At 41.0% G+C, this 18,044-nt stretch overlaps 2 protein-coding genes across 2 annotated transcripts; one reads left to right on the forward strand and one right to left on the reverse strand.

Moving 5' to 3' along the window:
• Nucleotides 1–1,328: 1,328 nt before the first annotated feature.
• On the reverse strand, nt 1,329–9,223 carry LOC115726181 (ABC transporter G family member 7). Its single transcript, XM_030655956.2, has 12 exons — nt 8,855–9,223; nt 8,125–8,315; nt 7,879–8,029; nt 7,566–7,698; nt 6,891–7,092; nt 5,893–6,169; nt 5,297–5,428; nt 4,294–4,514; nt 2,802–3,014; nt 2,629–2,713; nt 1,702–1,993; nt 1,329–1,631 (listed from the first exon to the last, which is right to left on the reverse strand). Exons 1-12 carry the CDS (start codon nt 9,143–9,145, stop codon nt 1,621–1,623), a joined length of 2,199 nt encoding a protein of 732 aa, XP_030511816.1. The 5' UTR covers nt 9,146–9,223; the 3' UTR covers nt 1,329–1,620.
• Nucleotides 9,224–12,711: 3,488 nt separating this feature from the next.
• Nucleotides 12,712–15,111, forward strand: LOC115727059 (heavy metal-associated isoprenylated plant protein 21-like). The gene is made up of 3 exons (XM_030657209.2): nt 12,712–12,872; nt 13,020–13,095; nt 14,578–15,111. The coding sequence occupies exons 1-3, from the start codon at nt 12,801–12,803 to the stop codon at nt 14,868–14,870; spliced, it is 441 nt and encodes a 146-aa protein (XP_030513069.1). The 5' UTR covers nt 12,712–12,800; the 3' UTR covers nt 14,871–15,111.
• The last annotated feature ends 2,933 nt before the right edge of the window (nt 15,112–18,044 follow it).

Consider the following 18,044-nt stretch of genomic DNA (forward strand, 5'->3'; position numbering starts at 1 on the left):
TTGTTTTTTTTTTTTTTTGTCTTAAAAGGAACCTCCAACAGTCCCAAATCCGCCCCTAACTGGAGGGCCATCTGTAGGTGCTTTTGGTCCGTTAAATTGTTTTTTAGCTGTACACGACTGATGTGATGCAATCTGAGTAATTCCATCGCAAAGTGAAATTATCTTCTCGAACGCGGCCCTTGCATTTTGAGACAGCTCGTGTGTCGCCGTTACATTGTATCCACTGCGTGAACAAGGTACTTTTATGTTCAATGATAAATTTCATCCTATGAATTTTCGGGAGAGCTACCAAAAAAGTATTAAATCGATTCTAATCGTGTCAATTTAATTCTAAATCTTTTTTTTACCGATTCGGTCTTAAACCTTTTACATTTGTGACAACCCTTCACTCAATTTGGACGAGCAAGGCCATTGCCCAAACCATGCAAGGGACGCGACACCGCCGCCCACGGCCAGCGACCCTCACCAACCCAAAGCGTTTGGAAAAGAACTAAAGAGAAGAAAAAAACACATAAAAAAAAAACACATTAAAATATTATTTAAAAAAATCTATGTTAGCACCGACCTGTCAAAATTGTCCGAATGGACTGAATTAACATAAATATAAAAAATTTAAAACTCAATTAGCGAAAAAAAAATTAAGATTGAATTTACACAGTTATAACAAATTTAAGACCTTTGTGGTAATTTTCGTCTAATTTTCTCCCAGTGTAAAGTACTAGGAATCTCAACTGTACCATACAGTGCAGTGCAGAGCAGAAGGCCGAAAAGGACACGACGGGACAAACTGTAGGTGATGAGAGTACTTTATTCTTATCCATCCACCGTCCAAGGTGCCAGACAATATCAGTTGTTTTTTTTTTTTTGGTTTGAACAATATCAGTTGTTTACGTTGTACAATTTCATACTTGCCGACGGCGAAACAAAGAAAAGGAAAACCCAAAAATGATTCTTCTTCTTCTCTCTCTATCTCTCTCTCTCCCCCCACGCTTTCGATATGTGGAATAGTAATCTCCCGCGTCCACCGTACCCACAAGAAGATAAGTAAAACCATGCACGTCAAGCTTGGAATAAAGCGAGCCAGAAACAGTTCCAGATAACAAAAGATACTCCACTCAGAAAAATGACCATGCGTGTCTCCGTGCGCATGCGCAATGAGAGGGGTAAAGAGACAGAGAGAGGGAGGGAGAGTAGATAGAACAAAGAAAAAGTTAAGACAGGACGGTCTGAAAGTTTCCCCATCCAACATATGCCAAAGATCTCCACATTCAATGTGTGATGAGCATCAACAGGCGACTCGTACCGTTCCACACATTTGAAACGTCGAGAATGTGAGGACAAAATATCCAATCCTTCCGATTTTGCGGCTCAGTGCGCGGTGGTCATCAGTCATCGAGTTATTCTAAGGAGTGGTCTGCAAAGCACCACAAGTTCCTAGCTAAATGCCCCAAGTTTGAAATACTGTATATTTGCATCACTTGTAGACCATCTAGTGTGTCTTTGGCAATAATTACATATGAAGATACGGTAACATGAGATTGCAAACTTCATTCCCCCCAAAAGAAAAGACAGATATCAGTGAAGAGGAATGAGGCCCTCCATATTGCAATCTCATCTCCCCTAATTAGCACCTGTACGAGATGAGTTAATAAATAATTGGATGTGGTATGAGACATCATTAATGCCCAATTAGCTACAAACCTTCTAGGATAAAGGGTCGGATTTGGTCAAGAGCCGGTGATTCAAACTGCTGATTCAGTTCCACTTCATTGGAAGGAGGCGGCTCCAATTGCAGATTTTCCTTGGTATTTTCCAGGCCGAAGACTTCAGGCTGCGGGGAAGATTGAAGAGGGCGGTGCTCGAGCTGCTGGTACTTGGGTTTGTTCTTCTTAAGGAGTACATAAGTGGTGTAATACCAAAACAGCAGTATTCGGCTTTGAGCTATGACCGTATCCCGAATGCGAATCCCTCCAAACGACAGCCTTTCAAGTGCCTGCAAAATATGGAAACCCTGGGTCACACAACTGAAGCATAGTGGTATATGGTACTCTCCTCAACGCTTGGCTATGTAAGCACGTATCAAAATACTCCGAGTACTGACACATTAAACAGATAATAAGGTTGTCTGCAAAGCATTTGTCAGCAACTTCAAGATGTGAAACCCCTCGTCTACTCAGTATAAAGTGAAGGCTGCACGCTGTGTGAGAAAGGAAGCAGAGAGAATACTCAAAAAGGAACTTATTTTATTTTTTGTAGCCTCTTAGGTTCAGCACATCTCCTTGACATATTTATACACTTTAACAAATAATTGCAGAGAAAATATTAAAATCTACTCTTGGTTCAACATACGCCTATTCAATACATAGTCAAACTAGCAATTTCCATAAAAAGATTTCAAATTCCCAGTGCATCAGAAGATTGAACAAGTTCAATATCCAACATAAAGTACCTTGCCAAATGTCCTAGGACGAACGCAGATTCTCATGACGCATTAAATTTCAAAAGATGGCCACGTTCTTGACTAAAAGTCGTGAATCATAGACGAGCCTCAACAAATGATGTTAATGACTGTGTGTAACACACAACAGGTCATGAAAAGTTTTAAAAGAACTTCAGCTTCTCTGTTACCTGTTCTCCAGTCTGTATGTCAAAGGAATGCTCATGCTCAAACTTAAGGCCACTAAATTCATTGATACAAAGCCCCTGAAATGCCCTGAAAGCACAGAGCCAAACTTAGGGTGAATCAAAGCAACAAGATTATTTGTTAAAGAACCATAAATTGGTAAACATAATGTTTCTACCATCTGATAAGCGAAACACGAGGAATCCAGCGGAAAATTATTGGTGAGTTATCTGCATTTATGTAATAGCCACCAAATACAATGAATACTGTCATTAGGGATGGCCCTAGTGCCATTGCTGCTTCAGTGGTTGGAACCATCGCCCCAACTGTCAGACCCATTGCAGATGCAGCAAATGATTCCACTGTCACAACTCCACAAAACTTTCCAAATCTGAAAAGTCAGAATCTTCCAATATGAGAGGTGAAGCAATGAAAAGGTTTAACATGTATGCAGTCTTCTAGGTATATGATTTTTAGAGATCTTATATTGCAAGTAACATTTCAGCAGAAAACAATATGGCCATAGTCGGCGATCAAAGATGAGACCCCCACCCTCCCCTGGAAAAGATAACATAAAAGAACCCCAAAGAAATAAAAAGAAAGGAGAAAAGCATACTGATAAAGAAACGTAAATACATGACCAAGCACGTGCTCTCTTTTTAACTTTTGCGACACTCAACTTCCCTGTGCTTCAGTTAGGATAAGAAGAGTAAGATGTACTGTTTCAAGTTTTAGCGATCGGGAAAGCACAAAGAGACATTGTCCAGTATTAATTTGAAGAGCTACATGCTTATCACATTAAGTCGATAATTAAGTATGTCCGTAACGCTTCTTAGCACAAGACTTTTAAGCATCACAAATCAAAGTATAAGATTTCTTTGACTTTTACCAAAAAGAGCCAGAAAAGAACGTCTCTGCCCTAATGTTAATGTATCCTTTTTGTAACCAGGCAACAAGTGCTATGAGCCATGGCAACCCCTCACCCACATGCCATTTGTTTTCTTGCTAAAGCATTTTTGGGCAATTTTCTTAAAAGTAAACAACCCCTTAACGTGTCCGAGGAAATTTATTCACCATATTCAATACCTACCTCAACCCCTATCCAATTTGGACAAAGAAGTGCAAGTGTTATCCTTTCACCAGTATCCTCTTTCACATGCCAACTAGGCGGCTTGTCCCTCCATATAAGTCCATAAAAGACGTTAAAACATAGTTTCGTGAACAAGTGGAGAGATGAGTGAATGATGTAATCGATCTGTAGCCATATCAGACTACTACAGTGCCAACCCCTCAATAGCACGGTCGGAGTAAGGAAACATGAGATAAATACATGACTTCGGAAAAGTTGCATCTAGGATTTGTTAGCAGTTGAAAAGAGAAGCCTTAGAAAAACCTAGTTTGATAGTTTCTCTGTGGTCTTTATACATCTGCATAATGCCCCCCATATGAAGGCACTCTGTCAAGTATGGTTGAGAGTTTTTTGATCTTATGTTCTTGTTCAGATAATCAAATAAAAGTTCATCCCAAGAGAATAAGTGACACCCCTTCCCTAGACAGCAGAGGTAGAAAGGGGAGAAAAAAAGGAGGGGAGGGATTGAAACGAAATATGCTTAGCACTCCACCCAAATAAGAATGAAAAATTTTGATGACGATGATGTTGCTGAAGATACCTGCACAAATTTGGATGAAGACGTGCCATGGGATACAGAAGGGCACCAAACATAAGGGGAAATACAGCTCCAATTGGAATTTCGGCTAACAGTTTGGAGAGTAAATAGGGTCCCAGTGCATATGACCCCTTTGCCCGCTCTCTATCTACAATGGCACGTTCCTTTGGAAACACCCCTACCGTCTTTGTAAGTGCAGCCATTGCAGTATTAATTGCAGCAACCTGTCCCAGAACAAGAAGACTGAGATTTAAAGGCTCTTAAAATATTCCAGATGTTGAAGAGTTAATTTTATATGTTCATTTGTAAGCAACTTCAGGACAATGAGATAAAGAGATGAATTTGCAATATTTTGCTGCATTTTCGATGTTAGTCCTTCAAGCAATCTGACATCACAATGTCCTTCCTAAGTCACACAGGTATAGCCTCGTTACCCATAATTATAATAAAATTCCGACAGTCATGACAAAACACTTTAGCTAACAAATCTGGAGGATATGACCTGTGGAGGTTATTCAATGTCTGGACAGTTGGTCATAATAAGTCTAGCAAATGCACCACTTACAACTTTCGTCAGCCATTCAAACTGTCCAGAGACAAAGGCTACACGCCACATTCTCCATTCCACTATGGACATGATGGTACCACGCTGTATGCAGCATGTGCATTGTAAAACAAAAGGAACTACAATTATAAATGATTCTATGCACCACAATGTTCCGAGAAATTTATGATAAATTTAGAAAGACAACAAGCAATCCTATCCAACAGTGGGAATTTCCGACCAAAAAAAGTAAAAAACTGTGGGAATTAAAAATTAGCACCAAAATATGTTTCCAAGTAGATTAATATCAATTGCAGCCAGTATAAGTAGCCCACCTCTCAATATCAATCAACAACAGGTCAGGTCAAATTCAGATCATTTGGAGTCCTTTACCCTAACTAGGAAAAAACCCATTCGAAGGCAACACTTTATCATAGAACATTCAGAAAACAACAGCTTGACCTGAAGCAATCCCATTCTATCTTGTATCGATGTCTGGGATCTTCCCATTCTCCAAAAAACTGAGCCAAATATTATGGCTGATCCAATTGACATACTTGCCCGAACTTTATTTGTTGGTCCATCGCGGGAAGCCTGGTCAAGAAATCGTTAACTTTTCAATTTTTGCAAAAATGTCAAACTATAATGAGGCAGAAAACATAATTTAATCGAGTACTTTGCATACTTGCTTTAGCATCTAGGATGCCAACATAATCCTCTAATGTATCCAACAATTTCTAGCTTATGGCTCCTTGCTAAGAGTTGATCTGATTCCAAATTATGAGATTGCCATGTGTATGTGTAGAGGAGAGAAAGAAATTGATATGTTCACTAAAAGCTTTCCTTGCTTGGGAACAGTGATAACCAGTGTAAAATAAATAAAAAATTGGGCTATCTTTCCAGCTCTTACAATTCGAAGTACAAGCTCCTATTTCGTTGATAATCTTGCTTGCCAGGCACAATTTGAATCCTTTCATCTTAATAAAATCAGAGGGAAGAAAATCATAAAAAGAAAAGCGAAGAAGAAAAGAGGGATGGTTAATCATTGAGTTAAAGACCTGCAACCAAGCACGTTTAAGGAGCAACCAGAATTGTCTCCACCAGCCCCCTTTACTTTTAACAGCAGCTCTCTTATCAAGTGTCTTCCCATCCCTAGAAATCTCCCTTCTGGTAAGGGGAGTTGCATACAGAATTTCTGATGATTGCTGAGAGAATGATTCAACAAGACCATCTATCCTTTTATAAGATGAGTCGACACTTTCTGCAGAGCTGTAGTCAATGGATATGAGATCAGCCAAAAATTCCGCAGGATTCACATGATCTGGGCAGTTATACCTGTTAAATGAACGACCAATCAGTCAATGCCTCTAGAAGTACCAAATCCCACTCAGAAGCAAGCTCACTTGATAAAAGGTTGCTAAGCAAATAGAAGAAGAAAGTAGTAGAATGGTTTAAGGGACAATGCCCAGAAGATATCAAAATAAAATGAATGACAAAATGGCTTTAGATATGGAATTTAGACATCTTAAGTTCCATCATGTGGCATGAGAGAAGTGCCAACAGGCAGATTGTCTTGTTCCTAAAAGGGGACATGAGAATTTTATTCTGCTGAGCAGAGAAAAGCCCTTACTTTTTTTATACACCACTTATACCCTATATAAAGACTGCAGGTTAAGGAAGCACTGTTCTACTAGATAGCCCGAGATTATGAAGAACGCAAAGTCATACACCCAACAATGTTATTAGACTTATCAGTTACTGCCTACACTAAGGAAAGTAGCAGGCTGAAGAGATGCAAATTTAGCGGCGGCCAAATACAAATCTTGTTACTTGGACCTGAATAAAAAAGCAAACCAAGCGCATAACCCCAGGCTCACAACTCTCAGTTAGGTTCTGTTAGAGCTGCAGCAGTGCAGATCAAACACATTTTTTGCATCTTTTACTCCACAGATTGTGATGCTATAAAAGCAGGTGCTCGTCAAGTCCTATGAGTGAAGATAACCGTAACCCAAAGAAATGTACCAGAACTTGAGCAAGACAAGGTTTAGCATCAAACCCAAATTTGGAAAAGTATGCCAGAGGTTCATCACGTGCAGGACCCGAATAGACAAGCGCACCCTCTGCTAGCAACAGTATGTCATCAAATTTATAATAGACTGAACCTCTGGGCTGGTGTATCGAACATATTACTGTATGCCCATCCTCCGCAAGCTGTCGAAGGGTCTCCATTACTTTCTCTGCCTGAAAGGCATCAAGTCCTGAAAGAAGCACAAGGGAGATAAAGGAAAGTTCTACCAACATAATAGAAGTCAAAGACTAATTAATGTTTAACAACCGTTGATGGTTTATTAGTCAGAATCACAAAGATTTCACAAAAATAGCATGTCAAGTGCATATGCGCTGTAACCAGACAATGCTTGAAGTAGAAAAAGCTGAAGCATAAAACAATATGACTACGGACCCAGCATGTTCAAGCCATTTGTTTTACTTTGGAAAATGTGAGGCAAAGCTACAACACCTAAAACAATCTTGCTATTTGAATCATGTGTGGAGATATGCATGCACTATTTCGAAAGTACTACTTCATCATAAGATAATGATAATATAAATAAAATAACCTCTTACAACTCATTCACATGTCTTAACTTTGTATGCACTAGCTTGGTACTGGACTCATCATGGAAGCATTCATTCACACAACACAGGCAACAATTTATGAAAGCATTCATACCGGTAGTGGGCTCGTCCGCAAATATTATGGATGGGCTTGCAATTAGTTCACATGCAAGGGATAATCTTTTCTTTTCACCGCCACTTATCCCACGAACTTTCGCATCACCAACCCTGGTTTCAGCACAACTGACCTACATGCAGAGAGAAGGGTGAAACAGAGCAACAATCTGTTATACATTCTCAGACATGAAAAGCGAACAGATTTATCATCAGTGAACCGTATAGACAAAAAATTTCACTTATGCTAACAAGTTTGAATCACACATACACAAGTTTCATGCACAATGAAAACATCTCAGAGTAGTCCGTACCAAGCCTAGCTTAAACAAGAGGTTGTTCACATAGTTTTCCCTCTCATCCAAAGAATAAACCTCTGGAAGTTGAAGCTCAGCAGCGAGAGACAGCGTCTCCCTCACAGTCAATTGCGAGAAGAAAAGATCATCCTGGCGTATATAAGCAAACCTGCAATGACCGCACCAAGTGGAGACTATGATGACATTCAATAAGAGAAACTACTGTAAGTTCCCATGAATACATACGTGAGACCGACTAAATACCTGTAAGATTTATTTGCTCTAGGCTGTCCATTGAACTCCAAAAGACCTGACAAGTGCAATCGGGGCAAGGCAACTAGCTGGCCAGCTAGAACATTGAGCAAGGTGGTCTTTCCCGAACCTGATGGTCCCATGATGGCAAGCAACCTTCCAGGTTTTGCCTCTCCACTCAAATTGTTGAGCAAAAATCTCACCTGTGACGCCATGCACTGCATTAAGTCAATCTACCAAAAAAAATCATTTGAGAGTATTCCGGCAAGCAACACTTTCAACAAAGCAACACTGAAGAAATAAAGAGCTCTTCAGCCTATTCTTGGAAGGGATCGCCCTCTGTGACTCCAGCTAAATTTCTAAGGTCTCCAGTTCTCGCATAGCGCACAGACAAGCAACCAATTTCGACGAATCATGAAAATTCTAACTAAAAGTTTTGATCAAATGCGGCCACGTATGTGAAAAGATTGAAGAACAGTCCCACGGTCACTCAAGAAGAGAGCTGACAACATTCAAAACATAAACAAGATTATCAATATAATTAAACGCAGATAGCATCACAGCACAAGTTGCATTCGGCAGACATTACTATACAGCCTGAAAGAGTTCGTCCGAGCCGAGTGAACCAGTGACTCAAACTCAAATCTGCAGTTACCTAAACTTCTTTCGTCATTTTCTTAACTCTCACACTTGCCCAACACATGCGAGAGCTCTATAAAACTACCGGAAACATGCGACTCACCGATTTCGAGGACTTGTCGGAGAGGGAGCACGTGATGTTGCGCCACCGTATGGTCACCGGGCGGACTTTGCCGGTTGCCGGAGCTTCTCCGCTCGGCGGTTCGCCTCCGTCAAGGTCGTCGTCGCCATCAAAGCGTCCGGGCTCGTCGTCCTCCGGCGGGAGGGCGGGGCCGGGGCCGGAGAAGAGACGGATGAGGAGCGCCACCGCGGCGGCCGCCAGCACCTGGCCGACGCCCGTCCCGCCAAAATTCACAATCTGGCCGACCTTCCTGGCGCCAAGTCCCACCACCATCTTTCACTGTTCTCGCTTTGCTCCTCAGCAGCACTGAGCTTCCCAGCCTTCGGCTATTATAATTTATCATCCGCTTGTTTTGTTAGAGCCCTTTCTCGGTCTTTTGTTAACGGTGGTGTTTCAACTGGGCCCACCTTGCGAAGAACTTCGCAAGATGCCTGCGGTCCGACGCCGTTTTTGGACTGGATTTGGGGGAGGTTGGGAGTTAACCATGGTGAGACGCGTGTCCTCTTTCCAGTTCTCGAGGATAAGATTGTGCTTTTATAGTAAAAACTCAGCCTTATTCTATGAAAGTAGGACAAACTACAAAGCGTTATTATACTTCGTAAGAAATCAATACAACAATGAAAATAGAAAATGAATTTTTTTTTTTTTCCAATTTCTGATGTTTGGGGGGCGGAAAATTCAAGGTCAAAGAAAATGTTTTCCGGTCAAAGGACGAAATCATTTTCCAATTTCTTCCTATCAAGCTCGTGCCCTCTCCCCCTCACGTCGTCTCATCCATTTCCCTCTTCACGCGGCCTTCTACTTTCTGAGCCGCTCCTTTTTCCTCACCTTCTTCACGCAACCAACGGAGCCGCTGCTGCCTATCGCCGCCATGTCTCCCTCATCGCCTCCTTCATCTACCTCCTCGCGCGAGTCACGGAGAGATCGAGACCTCACGAGTTGCAGCGAACTCATTGGATCTGAAGCTTGTGGCCTCGGGAGTCGGCGTCGAGCGAAGCCTTATCTCGCCAGATCTGGCGAGGCCGGCGATGCAAGATTCGGCCTCGCCCAAGGCTGGTGAGCTCAGGCCGAGCCTCGCCGGATATGGCGATTCGAAGCCTTGCTCGAGGTCAGTGAGGCTTGGCCTGAGCTCGCCGGCCTCAGGCGAGTTGAGGCGAGGTTCAGCTTGATTGTGGCCGGTCGCCGGCCGTCGCCGTGACCGGCTACTGGTTGATGAAGAAATTACAGCAGAAGGAAGAAGCCGACGATCTTAAAGAAGAAAAAAAAGGGAATTTTTTTTAAAAATAGTTACTAAAAAGAAAAATAATTAAAAATACTAATTATTTGATAATTTTTTCTAGAAAAATTATTGCCGTGCCAAACGGTAGAAATCGTTTTTCAGAGCATTTTCAGACTTTAGCCAAAACACAGAAAATTTTGTCATTTTATTGGAAAATAACTTTCTAAAAAATATTTTCCAAAAATACTATATTTTTCACGAAACAAACGGAGCCTTATATTACAAAAATTGGCAATTCCTTAATTTTAGCGTCTCCAAAAATCTATTCGTGACATACAAATTTTGCTTCCTCGATTGACATATCAATGTCCCTACATAAAGTATAGTAATTTAATGTTTATTGGTCATGCTAATTTTAATTAGGCCATTGCAAGATCGATATTGATTTGATATGAGGGGAAATATGAAAAATCGAATAAAGCTTTAAGCACAAATTTTACTATTAAAAGGCCATCATTATACTATGGAGTTTTGCCATCTCAACTAGTCGACACATTCAAACCGTCAAATCAAACCCAATACTAAAAGCCTAATAAAGCTTCATGACGAGGTCAAACTTGACTTGTGCCTCGATGGATAAGCCACTTAGGCTACATTTTTCGGTTCATTTTTTTATTTATTTCATTTTCCATTTTTTGTAGTGCAGAAGTTCAGGTTCCTTCGATCTCCATACTTAGATAAATCCATCTACGTCTCTCTTAATGGGAATGTTAACTCCTCGTCGGTCATCACGAAACGAATTTAGTTAAACACTTCGGCCGCGGTCATCACCACGTTTTGGAATCCATAACCTACCATTTTTGTCTTAAAACCTATTTTGGAACCTACCCCGCTTGTTCGGTTCGTTCTAGATTCTATTCGAACACCTAATTATATATATTTCACGATTTCATTTTTTTCAGCAAAATTATATGAATAACAATGAAACTATTCAAAGAAAAAAAATGAATAATAAAACTCTCTATACACTAAAAGTAACAATCTCTAATATGATCAATATAAATTACAATTCACTAAAAATAACAATGCAAAATATAGTAATAGTGAGCAACATGATGCAATTAGAATAAAAATCGGTTCCAAAACCGGTCCGGTTCCTTGGTGGTTGGAATTGGGGGCCGGACGAGTTTTGACTGGTTCCCTGAAATTAGAACATGTTCCCGAACCGGTTTGACAAGGAACCTGTTCCTAGACCTGTTTTTTTGGGTGGTCTAGTCTGATTTTCGGGTAAATTCGGTTCGGTTGCATGCTCCTTTCATCAACCGTTCATGCGACAGATATAGACCCATACGGGGAAAATCTAAGGTCGACATTATTCCATAATGACATTTAATTTACGTATTCCTATTTCTCGAAATACATTATTGATATGGTCTGTCCTCAAGATTGTGTGAACCAACGACATTTGTTCTGAGTTGGTGGTAGGATGGGAAGCTAAACACCGTTTTAGGGCATATTCATTGCATCGCACAATAATGGTAGTCTTATATGGGCCAATGCCATTGATTACATACTGCTCTCTCTTCAACTCTTTCGTCCATGAAGGCTCACTATCTTCATAGTTCGTGGCTTCAAAGAAAGGCCACCACAAAAATTTGGGTGGTACATAAAGCAATATAAGGGAATTTCCAAGAATATTTAAGAGGAAGAATAGACCCCGATGGTGATGCGATTGCAGCTGTTGATAATCTTTCACATTTAATTATCGTGTTTGCTTAGAGCGGCCCTCGTGAATTAATAACAGTATAATGGTGGAACGCCGGTCATAAGTGGATATCACAATGATTGCCATATATTTTTTTGCCATTCATAACATTTATGGTTGAGATTGAACCGTTACATTGTTACACCGTTAGCTTATCAAATCCCTATAAGAAATTTGGAACTTTGAGGAGTACCATCATCTTCTAACTTTGCTCCAATTTACTCTATGCCTGCCAAATCAAACGCCCCAACCAAGGTGGCGCCGCATCTGTTGAGATTGCAAGAAGATGGCATCTTATAATTTTGGGAAGAAACTTTTAGAATGTTCATATGTGCTCGATAATGCTATGTGGGTTCTTGTCGGTGAGTGCCGTGACATATTTGTTAACCATACTTAATAAGGAAATGTTTTCATTTTCGAGATGCCACTTACACATGACAGGAGAAAGATAATGCATTGGACTTGACAGACTTCCTTCATAGAGGTGTTCAACAAGTGCTAAATCATATTATTTAAAGGAGTTTGTCGACGGATACACTCTTTAAATAAGTGGGGAAATATTACGATTTTCAATGCATTAGCTGTTTTGAAATGCACGAACTAGTGTTTTGAGAATTAAAACTTTCCCTGATTAAGTATCATTATCTAGTGAATTATATGTCGGAGCTATCGTTGAACAGACCCCGTGAAAATCGGTAGTACACGAACTTATTGCCGTCAACTACAACATGCAGAAACCGAACTTGTGATTTACATATCTTTGGCTACTAGCATGATTTCAAGGCATTAAATATACATATGCCTATAAAAAGACACAAGGTTTCATGTCCTCGCAGGCTTCTTAACTTCATTCTCTCTCTCTCTCTCTCTCTCTCTCTGTGCCTTCATTTGTGCCTGGAGTTTGCACCGGTTGACTGCATTAACTAGAAGAGAAGAAGAAGAAGATGGGTGCCCTTGATTTTCTATCAGATTTCTGCACCATTTCTACCCTAAGAAAGAAGCGCAAGCCGATGCAGGTACTGATGTTCTTTCTCTGTCCACCCCTACAACCAAAGAAGAAAACCACAGAGAGATTTCAGCTTGTAGTTGTAGGAGTTCTCGGACACAGTGGTGTTTTTTTTTAGCTTCAACAGTCGTCTTTCATTTTGTTCTTCCCTCTTCAGACAGTTGAAATCAAGGTGAAAATGGACTGCGATGGCTGCGAGAGGAGAGTCAAAAGCGTCGTTTCGTCCATGAAAGGTACCAAATACGTATCTCGACTAAGCACTACAGATCTCACACAAGAGGACGAATTTAATCTTGTGACTGCAAGATGAGGTATCATCGATGATATATGAAGTGTTTTCCTGATCCAGAATTCATCTGAGTTGAGTTGAGCTGGGTAGACTTTCTTGCTGTGAAAAGCGCAGGAGAGTAATGACGAATTCATGACACAGTAGTTCAGGAAGTAGAGAACTTCAGAGCCTCCACAAGGTAAAGCAAAAGGCTGAAGGAGACGTTAACATCACTCTTGACCCATTCCCTCTATTCAGCCACCTCCTCCAGGAAACCCTAGCATCATAATTACTGTGCTGTAACTAGAGCCGTAATTTCTTGACCTGGTGAGTCCTTCCATGTTTGGAAATCCTTTTGTCTGTCCCAGTAGGCCGAATCGGCATTAGGAGGAGTGCTCGATGTGCCAAAACATTTTCATGGAATCTTGTTTACTAATTGAGTTGATTGAGCATTTAAGTAGGTCTACGACTTTATATACAAGTCTCCTTTTTTAATCATCAAAATGTGATCTTATGCATCCTAATGGTACTGACAATCCGGCCACATAGATACGCCTTCATGTCTCTTTGTATTGTGAACTTGAACTAAAAAGTAGCATCATACAGTCACAGCTTGTCCCCTAGTTATTTCAATATATCCTTTTCACTTTCTTCGATTCCATCACTTCTTGAAGTTGGAAATGCCATACAAGTAAACCCTAGCGAAGTATCTTCATACATGTAGGCATCATAAAGAAACCATGATAGTATGATAACCTCGTCGGAGACATCTGAACCAAATTAAGGAAAAAGCCCACATAATTAGCAGTACAGGTGAATATTGGATGGACGTGGATCGAGCTGGGCTCTTGGGCCGGGTTTAATTTGTACCGTAGCCTTGTCCATAGCAAAAATTTATGTACAAAATTATTGGGATGGACCGGGCTTTATAACTTAACAGCCTTACCCAAGCTCATCCAAAAAATACCCTCAAGCCCATTTGACCCGGACGGGCCAGTGGGCCACCAGGTCCATGATTAGATCTAGGAGTATCTTTCGACTTGCATTTATTTCTTCTTTAATACCACTATATCTAAGTCACTTATGACTTGACAAGAAAGAAAGCGGAAAGAAAGGTATGAAACATACTCCAAATGGAATGATTTTGTAGACTTCTTTCACGAATGTGCCAATCAGCCACAACAGTAAGCTAGTTCATCATTCATGTTTGCATACGATTCTGATTTGTCATTTATATTTGACCAGTCATAGATCAATTAAAACATACCAGGACCTTATCCTTTTAAATCTGTCTAGTATGTGTTAGATATGGATTGCGAAATCAGTTCCTAACTTCGACTTAAAAAAAAAATCAGTTCCTAACAGCTTGAGTTTTGCGAAACGATTTTGCTAACGTAACCTCACTCACGGACAAATTGCTCAACTTACGGCTGTGGTCCATTTGCAGGAGTGAAATCGGTGGAGGTGAACAGGAAGCAAAGCCGGGTGACGGTCCGGGGGTATGTGGAGCCGAACAAGGTCTTGAAGAGGGTGAAGAGCACGGGGAAGAAGGCAGAGCTGTGGCCCTACATCCCTTACAACTTGGTGGCTTACCCGTACGTGGCTCAAGCTTACGACAAGAAGGCACCCGCCGGGTACGTCAAGAACGCGGCGCAAGCCCTCCCTAGCCCGAACGCCACCGACGAACAATTTGCCACTCTCTTCAGCGACGAGAACCCCAACGCTTGTTCCATCATGTGATGTCAATACATCCACACCACCAAGAGTTCTGTGGCGAGGAGTTCTTGTCAGATACAGAAGAATTTGTGAGATTCGCGCACATAACAGTACAGTTCAATATAATTTGTCTTGCAAAGTCAAGGTTCATTTGACATGTATCTTGTTTTGGAAAATTTCTTATACACTGCCATTACGATACCTAAACATCAATTACGTATCGATAGTAGAAGTTTCCGAAACGTTTCAAGCTATTGAGAAAAAAAGAGGCAACTTTCAATCCGAAGATCAATCTGGTCCCCATCTGGAAGCATCCCGAAATCGTCAACAGATGAATTCTCACACCTTTATTGGAAAAAGATGATGAAATACTCGACTGAATATGCATACAAATCCAGAGAAACATCATTTGTATCGTTCAAGAAAACCTAATCCACGCTCACGTGGGCATTTCCTTTTTTGGATTCAGAAGGGAACCCAAAACGGATCACAGGCTAAATCCTTCCACTTGAGATCTAACGACGCAAAACCCGCACAGTTGGAAAAATTGATGGCAGGGATTTGATGAGCTCAAAATCAAAATAGACTTTGAAGTGATCATTAATCAAAGTAAACATTCATCATGGAGATTCATCTTTATTTTGCATACCGAGTGCCAGGCGGGGAGATACCTTTGGCAAATGTAGGAGATATGACTAGTTCGTACCTTTCATGATGAGAATCAACTTGCCCTCGTGCTATTGCTAGCTAATAGAGAAGCCGATCTCACCAAATGTTCCATGTCTTTGTATGATATCCCCCCGTTTTATGTTTTTATGTGCCTACATTGACTACCTAAGGACCACATTCAGTCTGACTTTTGCATGGACCATTGTAGCGATATGAGCCTAATGTTGGGGAAAACCAAGTCTGAAATTGGATGAACAGTGAGCAGTTAACAAAAGAGATTGATTCCACAAGTCTAACGTAAATCTCACGAAATCATACGAATGTGATTCACCATATCTATGAAGCCCAACTTAGGGGACATTGAATTGTGCTGGTTTGAACTATTTTCCATTCATGAATGCCTTTCATTTGAAGGGAAAGAAAAACTATTCCTCCTACTCAAAGAAAGAGGAGTGAATGTTTGACATAGAGGAGAGATCAGACGACGGACGACACGTTCATACTTGAGAGGTAAATGAGTGTGTTTGGGCTATGTTCATCTTTGGCCCTTCCGATCCGACCCCATTTAATGATCACCTCTAGTACGAAATGATGCGATTTACCATTTCAAGTACTTCAATCAAAAACAGTAAAGAAAAGAAAAAGGTTTTAAGTACCGAGGAACGGGAATAAAACAGAAGAAATCATCAAAGGAAAAGGAAAGAACAGCGACTTGACAGGCCGAGAGCGCTGCCCATGCATCGCCTCTTGGGCTTCACTCGCTTGGAGACTTGAGTTTTTTTTGTTACTTTGAGATTTGGGCCCAACGCACTTTTTTTGTTATCATTGCATCTATACATTTAATGCTTGCGTTGTCTCCAATTTCCTCGAAGGGTGGACGACAACACTGTACTCTCCCCTCAGGTCAAAAGATCATAGCGTAGTCCGGCACGAATAAAATGGTAAACTACTTCCCGTCGCAGTTTGTGTCGTGAAACATCATCTTTAGCGAATCAACCCCCAAGTTCACAACAGTTTTGTCTTGTTGTAAAGTTGGCATTGTGACGGCATGGCCGTCAATGCTTTTGTCCAAACTTTCTGTGCCATCATCATTGCATTTCGGTATGAATTTTCAACAGATATCTTGACTTGACTGGCAATTTCTTTCACGCGTCCGGTTTACTTTGTCAACTTGGTCTGGACAGCAGACACTGAGCAACACACCTGAAATTTGACCTAATGAACTCCGAACACAATATGACCTTTCTCACGCCTCCCATTTCCTTTATTATGATAAGAACAGAAACGTGATGCGTAAAGTAATTGCCTATAGCGACTCAATGTTGGAACTCTCGTGGGATAAAACCCCGATCTCGCTAGATCTAGTGATGCAATGGACATTGGCTGCAACAGAGATGGGTGCAGCGGCCGAATTGGCAAGCAGCTAATCAAAGGATAAATCAAAGAGAGATGATGTGGTTATGATTGTGCCTTAACTTTTATATGGTTGTATACATTTTCGAGATAAATCTACATGAATTTGACTTAGAAGTTACCATGCCTAACTATAGTTTCCTCCACAGGAACTTTTTCTTTTCATTTTCCTCAAAAATTGCATGTTGCCTTCATTGATGAAAAGAAAAAAAATGGATCAAGATGAACCTAAAGACATCCATACCGATCATAAGTTCGTTGATCACCCAAAAGAGGAAGCCACCGCCCTCTCCCATCCTATTCTCCGTCCTTGTAAATTAAGATGCAAAGTTTGGGACATGAAAGAGAAACTCCAACGTCCTTGCTCACTCGACGTTGTGGTCCATCCATCCCATTCTGATAAAGTCCATGCAATTATAAATCAGAACTCGTGTGGCCATGGATCGAGAAACCCCTCTAGGGAGATAGGCATCTTGAAGTCAATCAGCTGTATAATTAGCTTCTTGATTTCCGCAACTTAGATATTGGAGATGATAATAATGCATTGTTTGACCCGCGGTTCAGCCCCAATAAGAAAAGAAGCGCATGACGACGGGCTTCATCCATCGTTCTTCCCCACTCAGGAGAAGCACGTGCTCATCAACAAGTCCAAAGGGGTCTTCGCTGGCTCGTTCGTTCGTTCGCTCGTCACTCGTGCGAGCGCCACGACTACTTCGTATGACATGTTCTCTGCAACAGACATTTCATTCGTCTTATCCATCTTCATCCGATGAAAAGATTAAAGTTGTGTGGCTCCACACGACGGAGCAATGGTAGGGTTTTGGTGGATAAGGTCTATTACTATTATTGCATTGGCGGGGTTGAGATGTTACGAATGCATCTAAAACCCTAGGGCATGTGTCATCACTCTGCAAAAATCTTACGACGGTCTGTGTACGTGTTTTGGCTGTTTGCTTTCCGGGTCCGAGATGCATTAATTTCACTCGAGCTTGGCATGTAGATAAAATATCCATTGTAGCTAAATTTCTGAGATTGTGATAGACCAAGGCCCTGTTAGAATATTTAAATAATAAATCACGCCTTCATCCAACAGCTTAAATTTTCAGAATAGTTGGC

Source organism: Rhodamnia argentea, chromosome 6, assembly GCF_020921035.1.
Source record: "Rhodamnia argentea isolate NSW1041297 chromosome 6, ASM2092103v1, whole genome shotgun sequence".
NCBI classification, from domain to species: Eukaryota; Viridiplantae; Streptophyta; class Magnoliopsida; order Myrtales; family Myrtaceae; genus Rhodamnia; species Rhodamnia argentea.